The following is a 24,810-nucleotide window of genomic DNA, read 5'->3' on the forward strand; positions in this document are numbered from 1 at the left end:
GGGCCCAAAACAAGACTGGATAGAGTAACGTATGCTTTACTGTGTGACGTGGAGGTCACTAGACACTGAGCACACATGGTTTCTCAGTCGTATCTAAATCCTTTTTATTACTCTACTAAGTCAAACTAACCAGAATACTAATCAAGTCATGCTTAAAGCCGCTTTCACCTCTTCACACAGTGCATGTTAATGGCACACACTCTCACAAGCTGATGAAAGAATGGGCGGCATGCAGATTGGAATTAGTTTAATCTTTTCTTTTTTTTCAATTTCATTTCACTTTACATCATTTATAACTTCCAGTTCAGAATACATTCTGGAGAGCATGATCACAAGCTTTTCAAGACTTGTATTCTGAATACAGATGTACTTTGAGAGAATATTCACACATTATACGTAAATTAATACCTGGGGGAAAAGAAATTGAATAAGAATCTGTTCATAACAGACACACCTGTAAATGCAAAAAGAGTTTAATTCAATGCCTGCTGGGGATGTTACATAAGTGAAGAGGCTGTAAATGCCACAGGCCTATAGGGGACTGCTTCAGACTGCTCATTTTTCTACCCTTGGCTCTGTTTCCTGTCAGAGTGAATTGATACAATAATTTGGCCACCCCAGGCATACAGCTCTGACTGTAAGGACTCGAACCTTCTGTTTGTGAGGGGCAGCCAATCACAACAAAGCTATCTTAAACACAGATTGTCCTAAAAGGGAGAGAAACTAATTTGTTTGAGATATTTCAGCAAGAATAAAAGTGCAAGAATAAAAATACGGAGCTGAAGCTCTTTGGTTCAGATGAGTTTTTTAAATAGTAAAATTATTAGAAGGTTTGCCATTTAAATAAAATCTAAACGTTGATTGTTTTGTGCACTCGTGCAGGTTTCAGAGCTGCTGACAGAAGACACACAAAGCTGCAAATTGCCAACGGACAGTGAGCGAATGTGTGAGGGACTTTCCCACCAACCTGCAGTGAATGTTTGCTTGGTGGAAAAAAAAGCTTGGCTCGCTCTCTCTCAAAAAAAAGATGATGCAAACATCTTGAAAATACCTGAAGTGAAACAGCTTTGCAGTGAAGCGGCTCAGGAATCAGTTGCATTAGCTGAAACCGACATTTTTAACAGTGTTTTACACTTGCACAGTCATCCACATATGAATATAATCAAACTGTAAAAAAAATCCAGAGATAAATATGCTTCTGAAAACTGAAGACTGTGATCACATGACCACGACCGTAGTATGTAACGTGTTAATCAGACAAAAGGTGATCAGCTTACATCTTCACAAAACTCTCAAAAATAAAATTCTAGTTTCGGCTACATTTTTAAACGTATATCCTCATAGAAGATATTCTTTGCTCTCAGTAGAAAAGTGTAGCACATTTACTGAAGAAATCAAAAGTCACCAGTTTCTCAAATTATTTGTCTTTCATTCGAGATATCGGAGTAATCCTCGCAAACGCTGAGAGCCTGCTCCTCATTGCTCAGTACATGCAAAGCCTTGTTTTCCATGAACAAGGCTTTACGAGTCTGTTTGCGGCTTCATTGTGTTTTAATGCCTCCATGAACTTCTTCCTCTGCGTCAGACTCAGTCAGGCAGCAATACAGCAACATCTGGGTGTATCTGGTGGCGAAGGCTAGGTGGGGACACGGCGGAGGATGTGGGAGGGATGGGAAGAGAGAGAGGAAGAGAAGAGGTCAGTTACAGCTGATTCATAATTAAGGATGACTAATCCTGAATTTGATGTTAAAGACGGTGGTATTTGGCAATCTGGGTAAAGGGTGAAAGGAGGACATGTAGCACGTAATTCTAAGGAGAATGACATAAATCAGGGCGTTTTCAAGTCTTTGAAAAAGGAAAAAAACAGGATGCTATGCAGTCCTGTGAAAAACTGAGTACACCCAATCTGTTTGTAGCTTGTGAAACCACCTTTAACTGCAATAACTTGAAGCGATGACTTTCCGTATTAGTTTATGAGTCTGTCACATCATTGTGGTGATATTTTGGCCAACTCTTTAGAACGCTGCTTCAGTTCATTGAGGTTTGCAGGCATTCATTTATGCACAGCCGTCTTCAGGTCCTGCTGCAGCACTTCAGTCAGGTTTAGGTCTGGACTTTGCACCATTGTGATACATCACATCGGACTCTAGCATACAGAGTTGTTAATGGTTGACTCAATAACAGCAAGCTGCCCAGGACCCGTGACTGCAAAATAAGCTAAAATCATCACCCTCCACTACTGTGCTTTACAGTTGGTATGAGGTGTTTGTGCTGATATGCTGTGTTTGATTTACATCTCTACATTTGTCCAGAGAACGTTGTTCCAGAAGTCTTTTAGTTGCAACTTTGCAAACCTAAGCTGCGCTGCCAGGTTAGAACATCATGCCATCTCTCACATACTTTCTCACTGCAATTCTTTCATTCCTATGGAAGCAGTAAAGATGTACTTAGTTTTTCACATAACTATATATTCAACCGACAACGAGGCCTAAAGAAAAACTGAAAACAGTATAAAATATAGATTTCAAGTCTTACTGTTTAGCTTGCGGATGAATTTAGGCCTCCTCTCCTCAGGCAGGTAAATGGCCACGTAATAAACTGGCACACCAGATAGTGCAATACCAATTCCTATGAGGGAGTTGATGGTGTCGCCGTACAGAGGCACGATGACCAAGAACAGGCTACAAAAACAGTAGATGAAGGGGAAGAACAAGGTGAGCTGCGAAGAGAAACACACGCACATCTGGTTAGTCTTTCTGAGAATCTCTGAGTGTTTAAATGTGTATGCTGACATGAAGAATGGTTCAAAACACCGTGTTCACCATCTTTTTACGTTCATAATCACACAGTTTGCACAAAACACCACCACACTGAGTGCATGCACCTATGGTACCTATTTATATTTCTTTCTTTCTTTACACAATTCCTGATTTTATTTCATCACATGGAAGCTGATGTATAAACAAACAACAGATGGCAATGCAGTAGCAGGAAGTGAAAACAGTTTGTTGTGATGGGAGAGGTCAGATTTGGGGACAGCACTTTAGCAGAATCTGAAAATGGTTTTATATCTGCTTACAACCACACGACAGCTTATTTCACTCTTAAATGTGTATTTGTTGCTTTTGTATTCTAGATAAGGAGGGGCAAGTCACCTATTTTCTCCTTCTCGTTCACAGTAGTGTTTCAGCAGAGCTACAGCTGAATGGGTATAATCTTTAAACCTTGAATTGTTAATCTAGTGTAAATAAACTCGGTTATGTTAAATGTGAGGGTCAAAGAAGTTGGCAAGCTTGCATACAGAAATTATGTCACGTCAAACAAAATACATATCTGACCTTTCTTAATGTGCTTGTGACTTCCTGTTTTAATTTGGGATCCCAGACTGCCGTGCACGCTTATCTGTTTCAGTTCCTCTCTTTGGCACCGTTCATGCCAGCTTTCCTGTTTTCAAACCTACTGTGTGCTAGATATCACACGTATGACCTGACTTTAGCTCCTGCCTGCTTCCTCTGTCAGTTGTGTGTCCGAGCCTCATTCATCAACGGCAGCTTTCTGGCTGCTTTGCTGACTGCCCGCCAGTGTTTGTCCCCCGTTTTGGATTTTTTTGATCATATTACCACCGCCAAGGAGGCCATGTTTAAAATGAATAAAACTTTCTGGGGTGTGGAGTGGGGTCATACTAACAATCCATTCAAATTTGGCTAAACGTGGTCTTTAAGGTCAACTTAATGGCGGAAAATTGACAAAAAGCCTTACAGCTGTGGTGTGTATTGGTAACATTTAGAAAGTCCTGTATATGATAAACTATCATGCCATATTTGACCTCTCACCTCTTTATCAAGGCTAGTAGATTGTTCTGAATGTCAGAATTATAATAATGCTATATAGAGCTATTTAAAGCTAGGTTTCCTGCTGCCATTTTCTTCAAAAAAGGTCAAACTTTAAAAAAAAAGAAAAGAAAAGAAGCTTCACCTTAACAGGTCTGTGTCTGTCCGGCTGGGTGATGCGTAGGTAGATGAGGCCAGCCACAGAAAGACCCACGAAGAGCCAGTAACTGAAGCTGAAGTAGTTGATGAGCTGAAACACGTCCCTCACACACAGGAAAATCAGGCCCATTAAGCCCTGTAGCCACACAGCGCAATGACAAGTGGGTTTGTGGTATGATGAAACATGTTCATTTGTGTTTTACAAGGCAGTTCTGTTTCTCACGTTGAACAGCAGAGCAGGTATGGGCGTGTAGCGCTTCAGGTGGATCAGACTCAGACTGTTGGGGAGGTGGCCCTCTCTGGCTCCAACAAAAAACAGCCTGTGTGATCAGCGAGGTGGAAGGTTAGTGGGAAAATACTTCATCAGTCATACTTCCATCACAAGTGTCATCACAGAGTAAGTCGGGACACACTCTGTATTTTCTCATTACCGTGAAGCAGCAATGACGGAAGCATTGAGTCCTCCGTAGCAGGACATGGCCACAGAAACAGGGATGATCCAGCTGAACGGCCCCAGGACCGCGTTTCCAAATGTCTGTGGGGTCACATTTGCATTGGTTATTTCACACTACACATTCACGATGAAGAGATCTGAGCAGTTTTCTTAAGAGTCTGTCGGGGCCTTAAACCCTTATATTTTCTGCAGCTGACTTAGATGTTACATTACTTTATTTTCTCAAGTCCTGTTTTCATCTCAGAGAACAAAATGTCCTGCTCTAAGCTGAACAGATCTATATTTAGCAGGAACGAATCTCTCAGGTGTCTCACCACAGCGACAGCGTCACTGGCCAGCAGAGAGGGCATGTCTAGAACCACATAGTACGCCACGTTGGTCAGTAGGTAGATGATGGTCACTATGGGCATGGAAATGGCGATGGCCAGCGGCAGATTTCTGCAACAACAGCATAATCACACACGGTGATTACAGAAGAATCATCAGCTCCTACACTTCATTTCCTTTTGTTCAGGAATATGTTCTACACAGAGCTGGGACAAAGAATAGCAGCTGGTGTCATGCCAACAATACACAATTTAAAAGTGTTCAGATAGCGATTAAAAGACAGTAATGTGACACTGTGCTACAACAAGCAACTGAAATCATCTGCAGTTAAACCTGCGATAATGGATATTTTTGCTACTTAGCAGGGAACAGAAATTAGACGGATTATCACCATTTAGGTTGCTTTAGTAGCTCCTCTTTGGGAGTCATGCATATTTTCTGTCTTATAAATGTCCACTATTCACTGTCTTTTAGCTCTGGCTTTGGTCTCCACCAGTTTCTGAAGGACTCTGTAGCTACTGCATGCTCTGCTGTCATTCCCAGCTAGTGTCCAAATGGGTTTGCACACAGTCTGGTGAAGGGCAGGTAGTGTGTAATGACTCTGTAGTGTAGTTTTTTTTTATACTTTTTTGCTTAAAATGTCCGCTGCTTCCAAGAGCAAACAAAACAATGACCTACCTTTTGGAAGGTGAAAAGCACAATAATTACAATATTGTGGCTGTAAAGAAAATGTGTGAAACATTCAATGCAAAACACAAAATTTCCAAACAAATACCTTCTGACCCTAAGCGTTTATATTAAGTTTGCATCCAGCTAATTTTAACATTTCACAGAATCAAAAGAGCTTTTTAGAAATGTGTTTGTTATTGGTAAGGAGAGTTGTTGCTGTAACACGGAAAATGACTCATAGGATTTGTTTTCTACCTTAGCTACAACACTGGCTGTAGAGAAATTTACTCATTTTTATCAGGGCTATTAAACAGTCACTCTTTCAGAGGTTTTAGGGCTCTCCTTTGAGTTATCTAGACAGAATTTATTTGACTTCAATGTCAGTGATATCTGATAATCTACGTACAAAAAGCCATTTGTACGGTGGCCCTGAGAGGCCAAACGGACTGCAACTTAAGAAAACACCAGCAATAAGAAAAACGCTGCAAAAGCACACAAAACACAACGGAAATAGGAAAAAACAAAACACTAATAGGAAAAACCACAAAGGAGATAGGAAAAAAGAAAGCAGAAATAGGAAAAAAATAATTTCCAAAAGCACAAGGGAAGTGTTTCTGGGGAGACAATAACTCGACGGACAGTGTTGGGGAGTAACGGAATACATGTACCGCCGTTACGTATTCAGAATACAAAATATGAGTAACTGTATTCCGTTACAGTTACCGTTTAAAAAGGTGGTATTCAGAATACAGTTACTTTGTTGAAATAAATGGAATACACAGCGGTACTTCCCTGTTTCATATTGTCGCGGGTCAGGACTGTTTGGGTTTGTTTGACAGCTATGTTCTGTTGTTCCAGGCGGCAGCGTTACGGTTGCCATGGTTACAGGGTGACGCTCTCTCTCTGCGTGTTTCCTGGGTGAGAGAGCGCTTTTTTGTTGTTGTTGTTGTGCTAAGCTAAAAGGCAGAATGCTACAGGCATGGCCCTAAAGCATGTAGCCTGATGGGCAGTGTAGTCCGTGCTGCAGGAGAATGGACTACCATACCCGTTATGTGTCTGTGAGCGAGGGAGGGAGAGAAAGGAAAAGTCCGAGCTGTCACGGAGCAAAAACGGGAGCTGGAAGCATGTAAATATAATAATAACCACAGCAGCCAAGAAGAGTGCCTGACGACCCCAGCTGTAAGTAAGCTATTAAGACTCAACTGTACACTGTGTTCGTGTTTTCCTCCGGAAAAAATAAGTTCCGTTGGAGAAGCCTTTCAACGCCTCTCTCTGTCTCCCGCAAGCAAAGTTGACCCAGACAACAAAGTAAAGCTAGTTTTCGGCTACCAGCCCGACACGAACCCGACGTATTAGCCAGAGGTCCCTTTACTACGTTTCGGAGCCGCGGACCTTCAGTAACAGTAATAAATCACAGCAATAGGACATTCATGTAGTTGTAAACAGCATGATAATATATTAAGTATTCCAAAGTATTCAGAATACGTTACTCTCATTGAGTAACGTAACGGAATACGTTACAGAATACATTTTGGGGCATGTATTCAGTATTCTGTAGTGGAATACATTTTAAAAGTAACCTTCCCAACACTGTCGACGGACCAGTTGCAGGAACCAAAATATGCTAAGAATTGCGCTGGGAGACACTTAGAAGAAGTGGAGGATCTATCGGTTTTGTGAGGAAAGAAAAGACGAGAGGTAAGTGTGTAACTATTAGCCTAAAAATCCGTCATCAGTATTATATGAATCATGATAAAACACACCTACCATGTTTTGGGTTCCTGCAACTGGTCCGTCGGGTTATTGTCTCCCCAAAAACACTTCCCTTGTGTTTTTTTCCTATTTCCGTTGTGTTTTGTTTTTTTGCTTTTGCAGCGTTTTTCTTATTGCTGGTGTTTTCTTAAGTTGCAGTCCGTTTGGCCTCTCAGGGCCACCGTATATTTGTGATTTCCTAATCGTGTTCCAAAATAAGCAGCTTTGCATGAATCTTTCATTAAGATGATCCTCTGTCATGTTTTTTGTTTGTTCTCGTTACACAGATGTATAATGCTGTGAGTGGACATTAAAAATATAGTCAGTGCTGTGTTTTAGTGCAGGAGTCCAGTGGCTCATTTTTATTGTCTGTACTATCTCAGCTAATCTGCTCAAAGGCACGTTAACCCTTCTACTCTGATTGATCGGCACTGTCAAAAATTAACTTTTAGCGGATTTCTCATCACTAAGCTAAAAGCAGGAAATACAATCAAGTCAGAAGTTGCCATGGAGCTGAGTGCATTTTCTTTTTCATTTCTCCTGCTTCAGTCACCTCTCTGGGTTACAAATCTCCTCAGTTACATAGTTGAGCGTGTCCCAGCCAGAGTAGGAGAAGAGAGCTGAGTAGAGGGCCAAAGCAATGGCGCCGGGGTCTGCCGAGGAGCCCTCCATCGGGTTCTCAAAGCTCTTTGTTTCTCCTACACAAAGACAAGCTTGAGTTTTACCTTGAGTGTAACATTTTTTTTTGTTTTCCCACATGAATTCTTACTTTTACCTTCACTTACCGCTGGATATTTTTAGGATTCCTATAATAATGATGAGGAAAAGTGACATCAGTTTGGCATAAGTGAAGATGTCCTGCACTAGAGTCCCCCACTTCACATAAGCACAGTTAATGAAAATGAGGATACCTGGAGAAAGCAGAGGATGAAGGCAATGAACAAACATGACCAAACACAGAAACACTGCTTCTGCTTTCTACGATGTGCATTAAGGAATCCTGCATGACACAGCAGTTTAGCCAGCAGTTTGTGAAACTAAAGCACTTTGTAGCTAACGGAAACCTGACTCTCTCACACTGCTCCTTTCTTTCTGTCACGTGGGCTGCAATCGGCCTGTGGATACCAAAACAGAATCGCAGTTCTTGGGAGAGCGATGGGTGATTCACAGCATCACTGCTCTCTCACCTAAATAACACTTCTGCTTGCTACAGTCTTCGGAGCACGCAATCCAATCGCTGCAAAACTCTGTGACACGGGACTGGCAGCCTAACTTTAGCTTATGCCAGTACTACAAAGGGTTATTGAGTTTGGTACTGGCATGAATAGATCGGATGTGACTGTGGGCAGCACTAAAGCTTATTTAATCTGGTTTTACTCAACTATTCAAAACGAAACAAAACTAAACGCTTTACATTTCTCCTGACTGCCTCACAATAAAAGCCTCACTATATTCTGCAAGATATACATGTTCAGGGATCTGTAAGGAAATTAATTATCTGCATTTGAGCCATTCGAAGCATTAGCAGTGGGCAGCTCCAGTGACAAACTAGACCTCCACACAGAAGATCCAGGCCCAAGTTTGAAACAGAAAACAGTGAAGCAACAGCAGTAACCACTGAATCCCTGGGCTGTGTTTTTGAACTGGCAGGAGTGGATGAGGGTAGGTGTTTATCAGTAGTAACTTAATATAAGCAGTGGATATATCAGGGTAAAATTACAAGTAGCAATATTTGATTGTATCACCATAATTATGTAATTTAAACCCAGTGCAGGAATGTGTTTAACCAAGGTTTACCAAGTAGATGCTTTATTCATTAATTTAAATAGGATTAGATTTGAGAGGTGTTTTTAGAGGTTAAAAAGAAATTAAATGGCTTTAACTGATACGAATTTAGACTTGGCATTGAGAAAACAAGTGCATCCTCACTCCTTCCACAGAAATCAAGCTGATGTTTTAGCAGTTTGGTGGTTTAGAGTTTCAAGTGTGTGTGTTAACACAATGTCGCAATCAACCCAGCAGTGGATGTTCCAACAAAATCACCCCAAGGTCAGACTGCAACATTAAGAGAAACTGCAAAAACCCCCAAGAGCTACTTCTCAGACTCTACAGGCCTCAGTAAACATGTTAAATGTTACAGTTTACAAGAGTGCACTTAGAAAGAAAGACTGAATGACTATAGCTTTGTTTGGAAAGGTTGGAAGGAGAAAGTCTCTTCTCTCTAAAAAGGACATGGCAGCATAGCTTAACTTTGCAAAGTTGTATCTAAACAAACTACAAGACTTAAGGAACAATGTCCTCTGGACAGACAAGACCAAAGTTGATATTTTTGTCAATAACAAACTGCAAAAATGTTTTTAGAAAACAAATAACAACATATCAGCACAAACACCTCATCTGACTATCAAGCACGGTGGTGGAGATGTGATGTTTAGGGTTGTTTTGCAGCCACGGGACCGTAGCACCTTGCTGTCATTGGGTCGACCATGAACTCGTGGGTATACCAAAAGCATGCAAGAGTCAGATGTGAGTAGTTGGTAAATTTAAGCTTTTTCTGCAGCAAACTGCAACAGCACATTTTGTTTCATTTAAAAATCCACATACACAGCTCAATACAAAACCCAGTGGGTACACTCATTCAGACACAGCTGTGTTTCTTACAGAGACAGGCTGCAGCAAGGAGGCGGACAGCAGCATACGGCGGCTGGCAGGTGGGGTAGAAAGCCTCCACCAGGTAGTTGGCGAATGTCAGCGAAATCACAGCCTGGCTGGCTGGCTCGATCAGGAGGATGGACGTCCACAGACGAATGAAAGCCAAGAAGCCACCAAAAGACTCCAGGATGTAGGCGTAGCTGGCTCCAGATTTGGTGATGGTGGTGCCGAGCTCTGCGTAGCACAAAGCCCCAAACACTGAGAAGATCCCGCCAAGAGCCCAGATGAGCAGCGACAGTCCATAAGAAGCGCTGTACATGAGTACGCCCTTTGGTGAAACAAAAATCCCAGAGCCGATCATGTTGCCCACAATGAGGCAGATCCCATTCAGGAGAGAAATCTCCCTCTTCATCTGCACTTTCTCTTCTTTAACACCATTTGGGGCCTTTAGGTCCTCCTCAGATGGAACTCGTGAGCTCGGACATATCGTCTGTGACATGACCCCAATTGTCTGTCTCAGATCCCCCATTATTCCAGCAGTGCTGAGGTGGAGATGATAGGGAAAATTAGATGGGATTATTCAAATTTAACAAACTTACCTATAAGACAATTTATTTGAAAAAATAAAAAATTCTCCATGACACATGTTCAAACTTAAGAATACAAGCATGCAAATCCCCAACACAGATCATTCCCCTTTGTTTATAATTATAGATATAAGTAAACAGCACGAGTGACTCATGACATATAATACAGGCATGTAAGTAACAAAAGATGAACTTACCTTGTTTTCAAGTCTGTCTGTTCCTCTGAACATGCAGTCTGACTCAGGCCACCACTCAGGTCTGAAACACCAGTCTGGCACCGGGTGAGATCACATCTGAGAGGCACCAACAGGACGGTCGATGTTGCAATCTCTGCAGGCCAACACATCCATAACGTGTTTTTCTAGGGCCACACTCTCATGTTGCCCCCTGTGCTATTTTCAGAGACAAGCAGACGTTCTTGCCCACACAGAGCCTTCAACAGCTGAGACAGAGGGAGCCAAGCTTCCATTGAGCCCATATACAGGATAGTTATTGATACTGTGATGAACAGTGTCATTAAGCTTATCTTAATTTGCAGGGAGTGTGTCCAGGGGCATAACCCACCTCATCCATAGTATACAGAAGGAAGACTATAAGTCTACTTGATATTGTTTTTTATCGTGTTTTTAATGATTGATACCTTGAGTTTGTTTTGTGCCTCGTGGACATCTGCAGGCCAGGAAAATGACTAGAAAGCTATGTCCAGCAGCTTGTTTGTTGAACGATCTATAAGTGAAGTATAAACTTGTATAAACTATTTCTTGCCAAGCAGCCAACAAAGGCTAAAAAGTGCAACTTCTTGAAAGCCCACTTGAGGTTGGCTCAAAAGTAAGTCAGTCCTCACAGGATACCATGTTAAAATGCCCAACTGTACAGGAGCAACAAACATGTTTATAGCCTGCTACAAAAATTATTTTGGTAATTTAGCCGATGAGGATGAAGACTCGACTGTTTAAATTGTACTCAACATTAAAGTCATGGATTGTGAAGCTAACAGGTGTATGCCAACATAGGCAAATGTAGCCTCTAGTTGTATGTTAACCTTTACTTCAGCTTGTCCGAGTCACTGAATAGTCTTGACTATTTCTGTGTTGTTGGTGACATCTTCAGTATTTGAGAAAGAGTGTGCACTTTTCTACTGCAGTAAGCATCAATTAGCTTGTATTTGGCTGCTAATTCACCTTACTAGCCAAGCTATCTAGCGCTAGCTAAATAATCCAAATATGGTACCTTCTAGCTCCAAAAATTCACAAACCAGTAGGTGATGTCAATGTGGCTTCACACATCTTTCATGTGCACTTAATAGGCAATTTGTCATGTACACCAGTTGAACTGCTTGTAAACTCAAATATCTAATTATTGGTAGCCAAACGCATAGTAGCAACTCTATGCATTTAGGCATGTTAATGTGGTTGAAGAAAGTTGCTTGAGTTCAACCAAACATCAGTGTGGTTCTTGGCACACTTTGGTCCACTTAGCACCAGCTGATCACCTCAGACTACCTGAGTATTATTGCTGACCAGACCGGAGGAATGTTTCCAGCAACTTGTTGAATTTATTTTGCCAAGAATTAGGGCAGAAATGGGTCCAACTCAGTATTAGCAACCTGTACATAATAAAGTGGCAGATAAGTGTATTTTTCAGTCCTTAAGTGACACTTAACAAGTGAAGCTCACTGAACCTTTGCATTTTTGTTAGGCCCATTCAGTTATCTACAACAATATACAGTGTGGTCCCTTGTTGGTTTTGCTACATCAATCAGCAGCACATGTAACATTATAGGAGCAAAGTGTCCCTTTAAAATTACTGTTACAAAAACAAGAAGCAGAAATGAGACCAGATTAAATTAAAAACAGAGTACCCATTTTAATGAAGAGTTTGACACAATATAAAAAAAAAAAAAGAAAAAAAGAAAAGAAAATCCTAGTTGAAACCACAGCTACACATCATGTTAAATTTGATTTGATTTGATATACCTTTATTAGTCCCACAAGGGGAAATTTCATGTTAAGGCTGCTGACCTATTGCACGCAATGGCGGCGCCATCTTACCCTCCGACCATACATACATTACACAAAAACATCACATGGGGAAGACAGGTCAGAGAGGTATAAAATCTCTGACAGAACGGCTCAATCGGCTGACACTGATGATGACAAGGGCACTAAATTAGCTCCGTATTTTTCAGATGGTATTTCTATGAATATCAAATAAACACATCACAGAAAAAAAATGCATTAGTTTTAAACAGCAGACCACAGATGAAGGTATCGTCTAGAGTAAAAAATGTGTTACAACATAAACACACCGCTATCAAACCTGTAGCATTTCCACTCAGCTTTGCTTGATATGCACGTAGAAGGCGTTTGCATGTAACTCGAGTCGAAACCAGAAGCAGAATATGAGGCACAGTTTTCAAAAACAATACCAGTCCAACATACAGAAGCATATTGACCCTGCTCGGCCTTTCTGACGTAATCTAAATGACATTTTGTCATTTGACTATAATTTGCTCTAACAGTGTTTTAAAAAGTCTGACGTGCTGTGACTCATTCCCCACTGTGTGACTCAGGTCTGCATTGAACTGTGGTTACTTTGGACTGAATGATGCAGAACATGTGCATGAAAAAACATTAATTAAATCACACTGACTGTCCTGTGATGAATGTGTCGTAGGTGGTACTGAAATCCAGAGCCACAGCTTAATATTGTCATTGCAAGCACCCATTTGAGGAAGTGAAGGCAGTGTTGAGGGCGGCAAGGCCCGTGTGTATATTTCAAAAAACAAAAAAAAACAAAAACCTCACATGCATACACACAACATACACACCAAAACAATTACTTACTGATGAAAGTGTTGACAGGCAAAAGCAATGGAGTTATTAAGAATTAGCGTAGGACAGTTTGTGAATAGGTCTGCATGTTTGATGTTTGAGACGCTGAAGGGTTAAACAACAACAACAACAACAACAACAACAACAACAAAATATGTTTGGCACATTAAAGATGCCAAACTGGGAATGAAATAGACCGTTTGTTGGCTAATTGACTGATTATAACGTTAATTGCAGTCGCACACACTCGCACACACACATACACGCTAATAAAACAGAAAATATCTGTTGTGTAACTACAGCATATTCTGGCAGAAAGAACATACAATATATGCTTATTATGTCAAGGAACTAACAAAGAGCCCTGTGGCAGACAAAGGTATAGTTTAACAGATAAACCAGTACTTGTTTATTGTATACTTATGCAAGATTGCTGAACAGTTTTCTGCCTTGCGGTCAGTGTCTGACAGATTTCATAAACATGTTGCTGCTGTTTTGAGCAGATTAGTAACAGCAGAAAAAGTTGCAACGTTCAAGAAAAATAAGCTGAACAGGCAGCCCGTAGGTAAACTAAAGATCTGCTACAAGCAAAGCTGGATTTTCATGAATTCTATGTTTTTTCTTATGCTACTGCAGAGAAGCTCACTTGGACTAAAAGAGGATACATTTATTTGCAATCTCAGCTCAGAGTCTGTGGAAGATAGGTCAAGTGTGGAAAGATCCAGATAAGCCTGAAGTCTCTGAGGTGAGGTCGCTACTGAACAGACCGAAAGAAATGAGAGCACATACTTGGTCCAATTTTAATGACCTACTATATGCAGACAGACACACACACACACACACACACACACACACATACCCACATCCCTCTTTCTGGGTGTTGTATTACCCTCTCAACTTCCTCTTTACTTTGTGACCCTGTGACTCTCTTTAGCTTGGCGATAAATAGAGGAGGAGTAAAAACTTTCCATGCACTCTGCCACTGGGTCACAACTCAGTCCAACTCTTCCTCTTAGTTTGGCAAAGCTGCTAAAGTTCAGGAACACTTATTTAAAGTAACACTTATTCAAACTTTCTGTAGACCTTGTGCTTAAATAGAACAACAATACACTCGTTCACTCAGGCCGTAAACATGACCAGAACCCATAAATACATGATACTTGAATAAAGATTGCTAGGAAAGAGTTAAACCCCTTTTTCACTGCAGGTTTTCCAGTTAACAGTCCTCCTGTCTTTAGTTGCATGAAATAAATGAGGATGTTTGCATTCTGCAAATACTGATACATGATCGCACAAACAGGCCAACATTAATCTAATAGTTTTCAGACAAAAAGCATTAGATACCAAAAAGAGTGAAAACCACTCAATATAGTCACTTAGAGACTATAAATAAATATTCACATGAAATCCGTAACATTAAAAAAATAATCACTGCTTCAGTTAAAGTCTTTTTGATTCTAAACATACAGAATAAAACCTTAAATCTAGAGTTGATGTGTCCATAGTAACACATGACGTTTTTGTACCTGTAACTTCAGTTGCTCAACCAGCTGTTCTTCAGTCTAAACCGTGGCGAGTGTCTGGATGACACGGAAACAGAAAGAGTTGTAGTGTCAAGTTGGCACAGTCTTTATGTGCAAGTCTTGGCCGTGTGCGCTGCTACATCTTCCTGGGGATATTGTAGGACATGGACAGCGATGGTGCACTGGGTGCCACCGTAGGCGAGCTGATTTCAGGCGGGTACGGCTGCAGGCTCATCTGCTTGTTGTCGTGCAGCTTGCGGACGACGATGCGGGAGAAGTCTTCGTTGTGTTTGTCGCAGGTGTCCAGAAGTCGGCGGACCTTAGCGGTGCGTGTGGGCTGGTTGATCACCAGTTCGTAATCCTCTTTCATCAGCATGGAGTGGGACAGCAGGGCGTCCAAGCTCTGGTTCAGACAAGCCTCCGTCATCTGGGAGACAATTTCCTCACGCCGGATTGCAATCCACTGGGAGATGGGACCTTGCAGAGGAGGAGAGTGCCGCAGTGGAGGAGAGTAACCTGCAACAAGAAAAAGTTATGCCTTATTTGTTGAACATTGCTGCAAGGGTGAAAATATACTCTTTATACCAAAAGTGTAAGGTGTTACAAACCAATGTTATGTTACACCAATCAGCTGAAAAGGAGTGCAAATTGCCATCAGGGCTGACTAGTTAAGAACAAAGGAATGATAACAGCATCACTATGATGCCAATTTGAATCTTCTTTAGGAAGAAGTGTACTTTAATGGCCTGTACTAGACAGAGCCAGGAAAACACACAAACATCAATTATGAGGTTGATAGATTATCGGCAACATGTGTCCACAAAAACAAAAAGAAAAGTGCAACCAGAACAGGCAGGACCTGTGAAAAACAAAGTGCATCTCTTCTGCTTTCACAGGAATTAAGAAGCTAAGCGGCAGCTGGGTGTTACCAATTTAATTCACTTGGTTAACTGATCCACAGCAAGTGTGAGCACCTCTATAAGAGCAGAAGTTTTGATAATTTTCTCGTCTGGAGCATTCAGCTGTGTTACCACAATGCCACAGTCCTTCCCAGGACTGGACATCCCAGCAAATTTACTTGATGGACAGAATGAGTAATACTCTGACAAACTGGAAAACCCCCAAAACTCTCAGACTCTACAGGCCTCAGTTAGCAACTTAAATGTTAAAGTTCATGACAAACACTCAGAAAAACATTGAACAAGTTCGAGTTTGAAGACGTTATCAGGAGAAAGTCTCTGTCTCTAAAAACATGCATTGCTTAAGTTTGCAAAGTTGCATCTGATCATACCTCAGACATCTGGAATAATGTCCTCTGGACAGATGAGACCAAAGCGGAGATGTTTGGCCATAACGTACAACACCACGTGTGGTGCAAACCAAACACAGCATATCAGCACAAACACCTCATACCAAATGTTAAGCACGTTGGGGGAAGGGCGATGATTTAGGCTTGTTTTGCAGCCACATGACCCAGGCAGGTTGCAGTCATTGAATCAAACATGAACTCCTCTGTCTGATAGCGAAAGTGTGGCCGAAACTGAGTCATGTAACAGGACAATGATCCCAAACACAGAGCAGCTGAGAAAAAAATAAATAATCAAAGTGTTGAAATGGTCCAGTCAAAGAGCTGTGCATAAATGAAAGCCTACAAACTTCAGTGAACTGAAGTAATGCTGTAAAGAAGAGCGGGGAAACATTCCTCCACAATGATGTGAGAGACTGATAAAGTCGTACAGAGAAGGAAACGTGGTTCTACAGCCTACTGAATCATGAGCTGCACTCTGTTTTTCACATGTCTGTCCGCACTCCTCAATCATAAAGACTTGAAAATGGGACACAGGTTCACACATTCACACACCGACAGATGCACAATTTAGCTTCTTGTACCTTGAGGCTGAGGCTGTGCTTTGAGGGAGACATTAACCAGCTTTGTCTCACATTCGGCGATTGGTTCAGGTTTGCTGAGTATGTTTAAATCATTCGTCCAGCCGTTCAGTTTATCACCACATACTGGTTTATCATAGACATCCTTCAGTGACTGTGGAGACTCCAGACTGTGAGGCATGAATGACGATGGAAGGCAATCTACAGCTGAAAAACAGAACAAGAAATGTGATGTGCCCCGCAGCCAAACAAAGCATAGACTGTAACAGAGGCTAAAGTATTATATTTGAACTCTCTATGACATCAAGTCACACCACTTCCTTTAAAGATTATCAGTGGTGAAACTGGGTCGAGGTGTTGGTGTCATTACGTTTAGCGGATGCAGCATTGCTGCTGGAGAGGGCGCCCGGTAGAGATATGTCCGTGTCCTGAGAGGAACAAGACCCCGAGCCTGATGTGGTGGCCTCCTGCGACAGAGGAAACAGTGAGCTTTCATTTATGTTCATACAACGACACAGACACACCTTCACTGTTGAACTGCATCCCTCCATATCAGCGTTTTCATTATAAGCCAAGAAAATTATTCAGGTTTCAGTTACCGGCTGACAACATGCATAAATTTAAAAAAAAAAAAAAAAAAAAAAAACCACGCTCCACACACGTCATCTTTGTCCTCAGTGTAGGTGACGAGTGGATACTGACCGTCCATTGGCTGGGCCTGTCCTTTGGCATACTTGGAGTTTCCTCCTCACTCCCCTTCTGACAGGCCGCTGGGGCTGAACAACACTGTGACCTCAGCTGTGTGAGGAGTGAAAGAGATATGGCAAAACCACATATTAGCCAACAAAAAGGTAAACTTCAAAATACTTTAACTGTCAATCCCCTGCTTAAAAAAAAAAAAAGTACACAGAAAAAAAAATTCCACACAACACTGAAAGAGAGGATTACATTTACAAAAAAAAAAATCCCATAAAACTATATCAGTAGTGTAAGGAGAATGTTGAAGTATCTGACCACACAGTCAAATATTGACTTGCCCAACAAAGCAGCAGGTTCTGGTGTTGCTAAAAAAACCAAACCTCAAAACAAATATACAGTATACTTCAACCTGCTGACCCACCCATTCATTCTAATGATGCTCTTTGCTAACGTAGCTGATGTGATGCTACACAGTAGTAAAGATGACCCTGTCCTAACTTTTAGAGACGAGTTTCTGCCGTCAAACTTTATTAAAATGACAAATTTTCTTTAAATAGAAAGTTTTGGAAATGACTTTATTCTACTTTTTATTTACATTTTAAAGAGTGACAACTTTGTTGGAATCAAGTTTGTACATTACCAGCTAAGCTAATGCATAACCAACGTGTTTAACAATACACTAAACAAAACTAAAGGTCACTGATGCTTTCATAACTTCTGTGACTTATGCAAGTGTGGATATTTGAAGGAGGACAAAAAAAGGAGTACTAAAAATACACACTGTTAACTTTTTTCCTTCAGTACTCTGCAGCTAACAGACAATAATAACATTCAACTGTATAGACTGTTCTTTAACACAGTTCCCTGCTGCCTTTAACTGCATGTAGTTCAATTTTGTGCTTGTTGAAAGTCTGGTTTCGAAACAGACATGTGACTGCAAAGTCACATACACACTGAAACTATAAAGAGGAAGGATATGCTGAAGGGACATTATGATGTCAGTTTTTAATCTCTCTCGCTGAGTCACAGTGCAATTTAAACTGCCCCAAATTGCACACAATTCAACATTTATACTTGTGTAAATGTGTGTGTCCATACACAGCCAACTATAAATAAAAAATGTATCTAATGTTAATAATTAACTGTCTATGTCTGCTAAGCAAAAACACTAACCTGTGACAGTCTTCAGTTCTTTTAATGATCACTGAACAAAACCTGTATATAATAGATGGCATCACCCATTGGTTTTTACTTTGAATCCTTTAGTCTGACATTTCAGGTGGACTGGCTTTTTTCTGCCTTTATCTTTTTGGGTTTTTGAACACTTAACTACTTTGGACAAAACTATAAATCACAGGCGCGGGTGTCCAGCTGTTAGCTAACTTACAGCCAGCTTGAGGCCATACCTCTTAATCTTTCAATTCAGATGTTTTCTGTCCCATTACCACAGGTGTATGAAATTAAGCACCAAGCCACGTGGTCTGCCTTTACAAACATTTGCGAAAGAAGGGGTAATTTTAAAGAGCTCATTGAATTTGAGCATGCTGCTATAATAGGATGCCACCATTGTAACAAGTCAGTTTGATAGTTCTTTCCCCTTTCCAAGCTATTCCACAACTGATATCAACTGGTATACGTGGTATTACTGTAAGGTGGAAGTATTTAGGAACCCAGAACTGAAGTGTCAGACCACAAAATTACAGTGAGGCGCAGAGTGTGGAAAAGTTGCCAATGCTCTGCTCAGTAACTGCAGAGCTCCAAACCCACCCTACCATTAATGTCAGCAAAAAACTATGCTGGTATGGGGGTGTGATATGCAAGTGGTTCAGTACCTCGTCGAAGATATTGGTAATCACAAGATCATAGATGGATGAGCACAAATTAGTGGCAGCTTTCAATTTATCAACACATCTCCCTGTTTTGCCGTTTGCATAGTAAACAAAATAAAATAATGAACTAAGTAAATGAGTAATTCCCCAACTATGAGCCACAATGTCCCCAGACTGAGTCTGTCAGAGGCCCCTGCTGCATTTCGCCGCAGTTTATTGGTTTGCTGGTTTTTCCTAACAGCTAAATGTCAAAAGAAAGCATCAAATATGGACTCCCCAAATAGTCAGTGTAGTTTTTTCTAGATCACATTTATCTTTTTTCCCTTTATCATTTTCCTTCTAATCAATTTGAAAAGGTGATAAGCTGATCCAGTAGACCTGTGATAAACTGCCAATTCAGGGAACCCCTGTGCAATTACTAAGGAAAGGAAAGATTTTATAACACTTTAGGTGATGCATTTAGTGGTTATTACTAGCTGTAAAAATCTGGCCATCAACAGTTTATAGCCACCCACCCACACACACACCCACCCACACACACACACACACCCACACCCACACAGACAGACAGACAGACAGACAGAATGAAGTCACTGTTACACTAATAAAAATAAATGCAGTTGTCACTGTAGCTATAGCTGCATCAAAGCCTGTGCATTTATTTTTCATATGCATGGCTGTGAGACATCATCATGAAACTAAAGTCATACTCTTAGCCACAGTCTGTCTCAAACTAGTTTCACCAGATTTCTCTTACTGTAAGCTGACACACCTGAGCGCATGCTGACAGACAGACACACGATACCATCCCATAATACACTCTTTGTGGATCAGAGGAAATGCAAATTTAATTTTGAAATAAATCAAAAGTAGTTTTCAAAAGAAAAAAAAAAGTGCTACAAAGATTTCCCTACAGGTACATAAAGAAGAAATATAAAAACTGACCTTTTTCTTTTTGATCTGCAGCACAGCTTCCAGGAACTCTATTTCGTCAAACACCCTCACCATAGGCTCCAGCTCTATCAAACAATCTGAAATGGTAGGAAACGCATCACACTGCTAAATCCTGCCAAAGATGTAACACAGAACTACAGTCACATTAGCAGTGCGCACTTCAGTCATTAGTATGAGCATACTTTGGAAGGAAGGCCGTTCATCTGGATTAGCGTTCCAGCCGGCTGTCATAAGATTGATGAGCGTTTCTCTGCTGGGGATGTCTGCGGACAGGCTCTCCAGGCTGGTGTCAGGACGCAGCCCGCGCAGCACACTGAACATGATCTGAATGCCATTGGTCACCTCTGAACATAAACACACACATATTAGTGACTCAAAAAGGGTAAAGAAGGAACAAAGTATGACATGAAAAACGAGCAGTTACCTTTAAACGGGATCTGCCTGGACAGCACCTCCCACATGATGATGGCATAGCTACAATCCAAATATCAAAGAGGAAAACAGTTAAAGGAAGAGTTACTAAGTTGCCAGATATTGGCATTTCCCCTCATAGCTGAGGGACTCTAAAACAAGCCAGCTTCAGGGATGACTCTCAAAGCCATGACTGATTAACCCGTTGCAGTAAGTGTAACCTCTTGCGCAAAATTTACAAAGACTGCATCAGAGAAAAGTAGAGTTCTCTTATTAAAGGTGAAAAATAATCAGAATTGCTTTTCTGACAGACTCGTGGATCTCGACAGTTATGTCTGATTTTTTGTCTGGCATGACTGATTTAGCCTCCGACCCTGGGCCCTGCAGTGGTATGCAAATGATGTAATCTGAGGCAGGAACTCTGTTTCACCTTTACAGGAAGGAAAGCCTCATTTCCCTTAAATGCTTATTGTGCTCAACAAACACGGAAGTTATCAGAGTTTATAGTAACACAGTTAAGTCATCGAGACTTTTTCTGCTAAATTTTCAGGGAAGAATGTACATTTTCAGACTCACTTCTACATAATAGTTACTGGGTTCTGGTGCCTTACCTGTACATATCGTGCTTCACGTCGGCCCGACGGCTCTTGGATGGTTCATACTCCTCAGGGGGCATGTAGATCACTGTACCCTCAGCAGGCTTGGACCCTGAGCCTCTACTCACTGACAGCTGTCGCCACTTCGATAGGCCAAAGTCTGCAATCTGGAGAGAAGCAGAAAGTTAGCAAGACGTGAACCGCAGACAGACCAAGTTATACAAATCCACAGTTCTACATTTTATGAGTCTTAAATTAATTCGTGACAAAAAGCCAAATAAGGTTGATAACTGCAGCAGGAGGACAGCCTTTTCTATAATATCAGATCTTTAAGGGGAAGTTACTATGCCTTTCTTAATTCCTGTTGCAATGGTGGATACTCACACTGCCCTTAATAGTCAGTTTCAGGGAGGTTTTTCCCCCCCTTCTACTGTTATCGCTATCCCCTCTCACTGATACTGTATTATCTTTATGTGCTCATATTAGGCACACAGCGTTGAGTGTCAGCAGACTAGCACCACCCACCTGTTGTTTAAACCTTCTGTTTGTGAGGGGCAGCCAATCAGAAGAAAGTTTAAAGGAGAGGAGTTTGTTTTACAGTCCAAAAACTATGGAGTTGATATGAGTATAATATGTCCACTTTAATTAGGCCATGAAAGAAAAAGAAATCAGTTTGAACAACCTGGTAACAATTGGTAACAACCTTTATATATACTTTTTATGCTAATAAAAAAAAATGGTACATTTCATAAAGAGTAGTAGATCAGCAGTACATAGGGTATGTGCTGCTTATCCACTATGTCTCAGTTACTCTGGTAACATACACAATACATGTGACTATAACTGTGACCACCTAAGCAGCTGTAACCTTTGTTACAGCTCCAACAAACACACTGACACGGGTAAGGTGATGTAATAGATTTTCCTGTTCTGCGCGCACCTCATACTCGGCGCATACCTTAACATGAAATTCACCATCCAGCAGAATGTTTTGGGTCTTTAGGTCGTGATGTACGAGGGGTGGGTTCATGTTGTGAAGGAAGTTAACCCCAAGGGCGATCTCATACAGAATCCTCAAACGCAAAGGCCAGGCAAGAACGGGGTACAGGTCCTTCTGTAAGGCAGAGATTACAAAGATGGGCTAAAGACATAATAAATGTATAAATAAAAGTGGGAAATGTGGGTTTTACTACAGTGAAAGTACAAAACAATGCAAGAGCTTGAAATAAAGACTGAAAAAATTACTACACTCAGGCCAGTGGGAATTTCCCTTGTGCATAGCTGTCTGCTTCCCTCAATGCTCGGCTTGTCTTTCCCTACTTTCTTTTAGGTTTCATCAGATACTAATTACTTCGAGCTTTCGCTTTTGTTTATAGTCTCACTGACAGGAAACAGAGTCATACACTCACATGATGAGTGATGCACAAGAGAGAAAATCAACAGACCAATGCAACTCCCTCAGCTGACCTCTTTTGGCAACAAAAATCCAAATGCAACAACTATAAAACCTTTATTTTGTTCAGTGTGTAGTCTGGGCGACTCTCACAGCTAACTATTTAAACCAGGGAAAACTGGTGCCACTCAGTGGCAATCTAAATGGTTTGCTTAAGGGTGTATTGCTCAGACTAGAAGAGTTCCTAGAGATAGGAAGTGAACTTGATGAGTTACCTCGTGGAGTAACCTGTCCAGAGATCCATTGCTCATGAACTCTGTGACTATGCAAAAGATACGAGGCTCATTGCAGACCCCAAAGATCTGGATGATGTAGTTGAACCTGGCTTTGTGGAGTACCTCAGCCTCCTTCAGCAGGCAGTTCCTCTCTCTGAAACACAGCCAGACACAGAATAAATAACAAAAACAAAATAACACTGACAGCACTTTTGTGATAGTGAGGTAAAGGAATATTTCAGATAAAATCCTTTTAGACACGCAGACCAAAAATGCAGAATACAATCCTGCTGAAACTCTTGATTACACAGAGGAGTAAAGATGTTACACGCAGGAATCTGAGAATTTCTCACTTGTGAATTTGGGCAGAAATGTTTTAGATGTGTGGATCTAAGTAGAATGACCCATTACTAGGTGACCAATAAACACCAAACTGAGTCATGATGTCTGGACATTTGTCTGAAATCCAGTTGGGCTGGTTCACTGTTGTTGGGATACACAGAGTTTTGTGAAACAAGCTTAAGAATTTCACATTAAAAGGTGGACTTAATTTTATAACAGAGTGGTATATTTGCATGCCTCCAGAAATAAAGAATGAGTGTAGGATTTAAAAAAAAGAAAAATATCGTGCAGTTCAGATTTGTGCCAGTCTGAGCAAACTAGCCCTCCAGCTGGAAGTCACTGGACACGTAAGCCACAGACTCTTTAGCCTTTTTCCTGCCAGAGGAATGAAAAACCTGCTCGAGCACTCTGAACACATTTCATTGAAATGTACAGGAAGGCCTCACATTTGACTCAAATTAGGTCAAGTGCTGCAGCTGTTACTGTGGAGTAAGTACAGGCTGACTTTACTGCATCATCCTGAAACAGCACAAAGTTTTTCTGTACTAGTGCAATTCATCTATAAATGGCTCAAATGTGTCTCCGTGACCTAGACCTTGTTACGTGAAGTTGTCTGCTCGGTGCTGAGTACCTTTCTATAACTGGAGAGTCGAGCTTCAGGCACTTGACGGCCACAGTGGTCCTCCAGTCGGAGTGCTTCCCCTTGAACACGGTGCCGAAGCCCCCTCCGCTCAGGTAGTACAGGTCCGTCAGTTTATTCTGGGGGATCACCGGCAAGGTGCTGGTCAGGCTGCCGATATCCAAACAGCCCGCAGTTGGCTCCATAGCAGTTTCTGAATCCCTTACGCGAAGTCTCTGAGGATTTATCTCCCACGGGTTTGGCCAATAAAGGCAGAACTACCTCTTTTGGTATAAACGCAAAGAGGAACTGCGCTCCCATTCACATGCATGCCACAACGTAGCCGACTGCTAGCATGCTAAGCTAACATTAATGTTGCAGAGGAGAGCAGAAAAACAGAGCAGCCGATAAACAGCGAGTCCGCTGACCGGCGACAGCTGTCCTTCACCCAGCGACTACAGTTAAATGCGCGCAGGACCCAAAGCGAAACAACAACAAGAAGAGCGTAGCTGAGCTCCGCGCTCATTTAAGCAGGTGCGTTTGTTGTTGCTAATGACGACACGCTTCCGGTTTTTACGAGATGCGTTCACGAGTGTAGGTTTGGAGAACTTCAGACAGTTGACCCCGTTTTCCAAGCAGCCCTCTGAGCGCATTCAGAATCCCAGTACAAATATGGATAACAGCGAGGTAAGTCTAGGAAAAACACTGAGGAGGCACGCTGTTAAAATACCATAAATCATAAATGAGCCTTTACCTCAACTTTAGTTTCAGTTTCGCTGAAACAAAGATCCGCCTCCTGCGGCATGAACCCAATTGGTAATATTGGGATTTTTAGCAGCGGGAATCCCCCCCCCCAAAAACAGGGGCTTTCCTATAGATGTGTCGACGCTAAAGACATGTCAAAATCCGATGTTCGTGTCACGTGATCATAAGTAGCACTTTCTCTTTTCAGTAGCAGTATAGATTTTAGTTTTTCAGTGTTATTTTAGACATCCTGATAGCAGATTTTTAGATGTCT

General features: G+C 41.4%; 2 protein-coding genes across 2 annotated transcripts; both read right to left on the minus strand.

Annotated features, from left to right (window-relative positions):
* Nucleotides 1-457: 457 nt before the first annotated feature.
* Nucleotides 458-11,373, minus strand: LOC116320402 (Y+L amino acid transporter 2). The gene is made up of 10 exons (XM_031740004.2): nt 10,628-11,373; nt 9,853-10,385; nt 7,977-8,102; nt 7,745-7,889; nt 4,758-4,881; nt 4,421-4,524; nt 4,213-4,309; nt 3,976-4,125; nt 2,536-2,719; nt 458-1,636 (listed from the first exon to the last, which is right to left on the minus strand). Exons 1-10 carry the CDS (start codon nt 10,774-10,776, stop codon nt 1,542-1,544), a joined length of 1,707 nt encoding a protein of 568 aa, XP_031595864.2. The 5' UTR covers nt 10,777-11,373; the 3' UTR covers nt 458-1,541.
* Nucleotides 11,374-12,271: 898 nt separating this feature from the next.
* On the minus strand, nt 12,272-24,498 carry ripk2 (receptor-interacting serine-threonine kinase 2). Its single transcript, XM_031740032.2, has 11 exons — nt 23,805-24,498; nt 22,832-22,985; nt 22,122-22,277; nt 21,179-21,330; nt 20,581-20,630; nt 20,339-20,500; nt 20,148-20,233; nt 17,377-17,472; nt 17,045-17,141; nt 16,678-16,881; nt 12,272-15,303 (listed from the first exon to the last, which is right to left on the minus strand). The coding sequence occupies exons 1-11, from the start codon at nt 23,996-23,998 to the stop codon at nt 14,924-14,926; spliced, it is 1,731 nt and encodes a 576-aa protein (XP_031595892.1). The 5' UTR covers nt 23,999-24,498; the 3' UTR covers nt 12,272-14,923.
* Nucleotides 24,499-24,810: the final 312 nt, after the last annotated feature.

Source organism: Oreochromis aureus, linkage group 18, assembly GCF_013358895.1.
Source record: "Oreochromis aureus strain Israel breed Guangdong linkage group 18, ZZ_aureus, whole genome shotgun sequence".
NCBI lineage: Eukaryota > Metazoa > Chordata > Actinopteri > Cichliformes > Cichlidae > Oreochromis > Oreochromis aureus.

Excerpts from the sequence above, each read along its gene's own strand:
- LOC116320402 (XM_031740004.2), bottom strand. The coding sequence starts at position 10,776 with ATGTGTTGGCCTGCAGAGATTGCAACATCGACCGTCCTGTTGGTGCCT. Across the intron at positions 8,103-9,852 it reads CCTTGCTGCAGCCTGTCTCT|GTATCCTCATTTTCATTAAC; the intron begins GTAAGAAACACA and ends TGCTTTCTCCAG. Across the intron at positions 2,720-3,975 it reads ACAGACACAGACCTGTTAAG|CTCACCTTGTTCTTCCCCTT; the intron begins GTGAAGCTTCTT and ends TTCTCTTCGCAG.
- ripk2 (XM_031740032.2), bottom strand. The coding sequence starts at position 23,998 with ATGGAGCCAACTGCGGGCTGTTTGGATATCGGCAGCCTGACCAGCACC. Across the intron at positions 20,501-20,580 it reads CAGGCAGATCCCGTTTAAAG|AGGTGACCAATGGCATTCAG; the intron begins GTAACTGCTCGT and ends GTTTATGTTCAG. Across the intron at positions 15,304-16,677 it reads AGCACAGCCTCAGCCTCAAG|GTTACTCTCCTCCACTGCGG; the intron begins GTACAAGAAGCT and ends TTCTTGTTGCAG.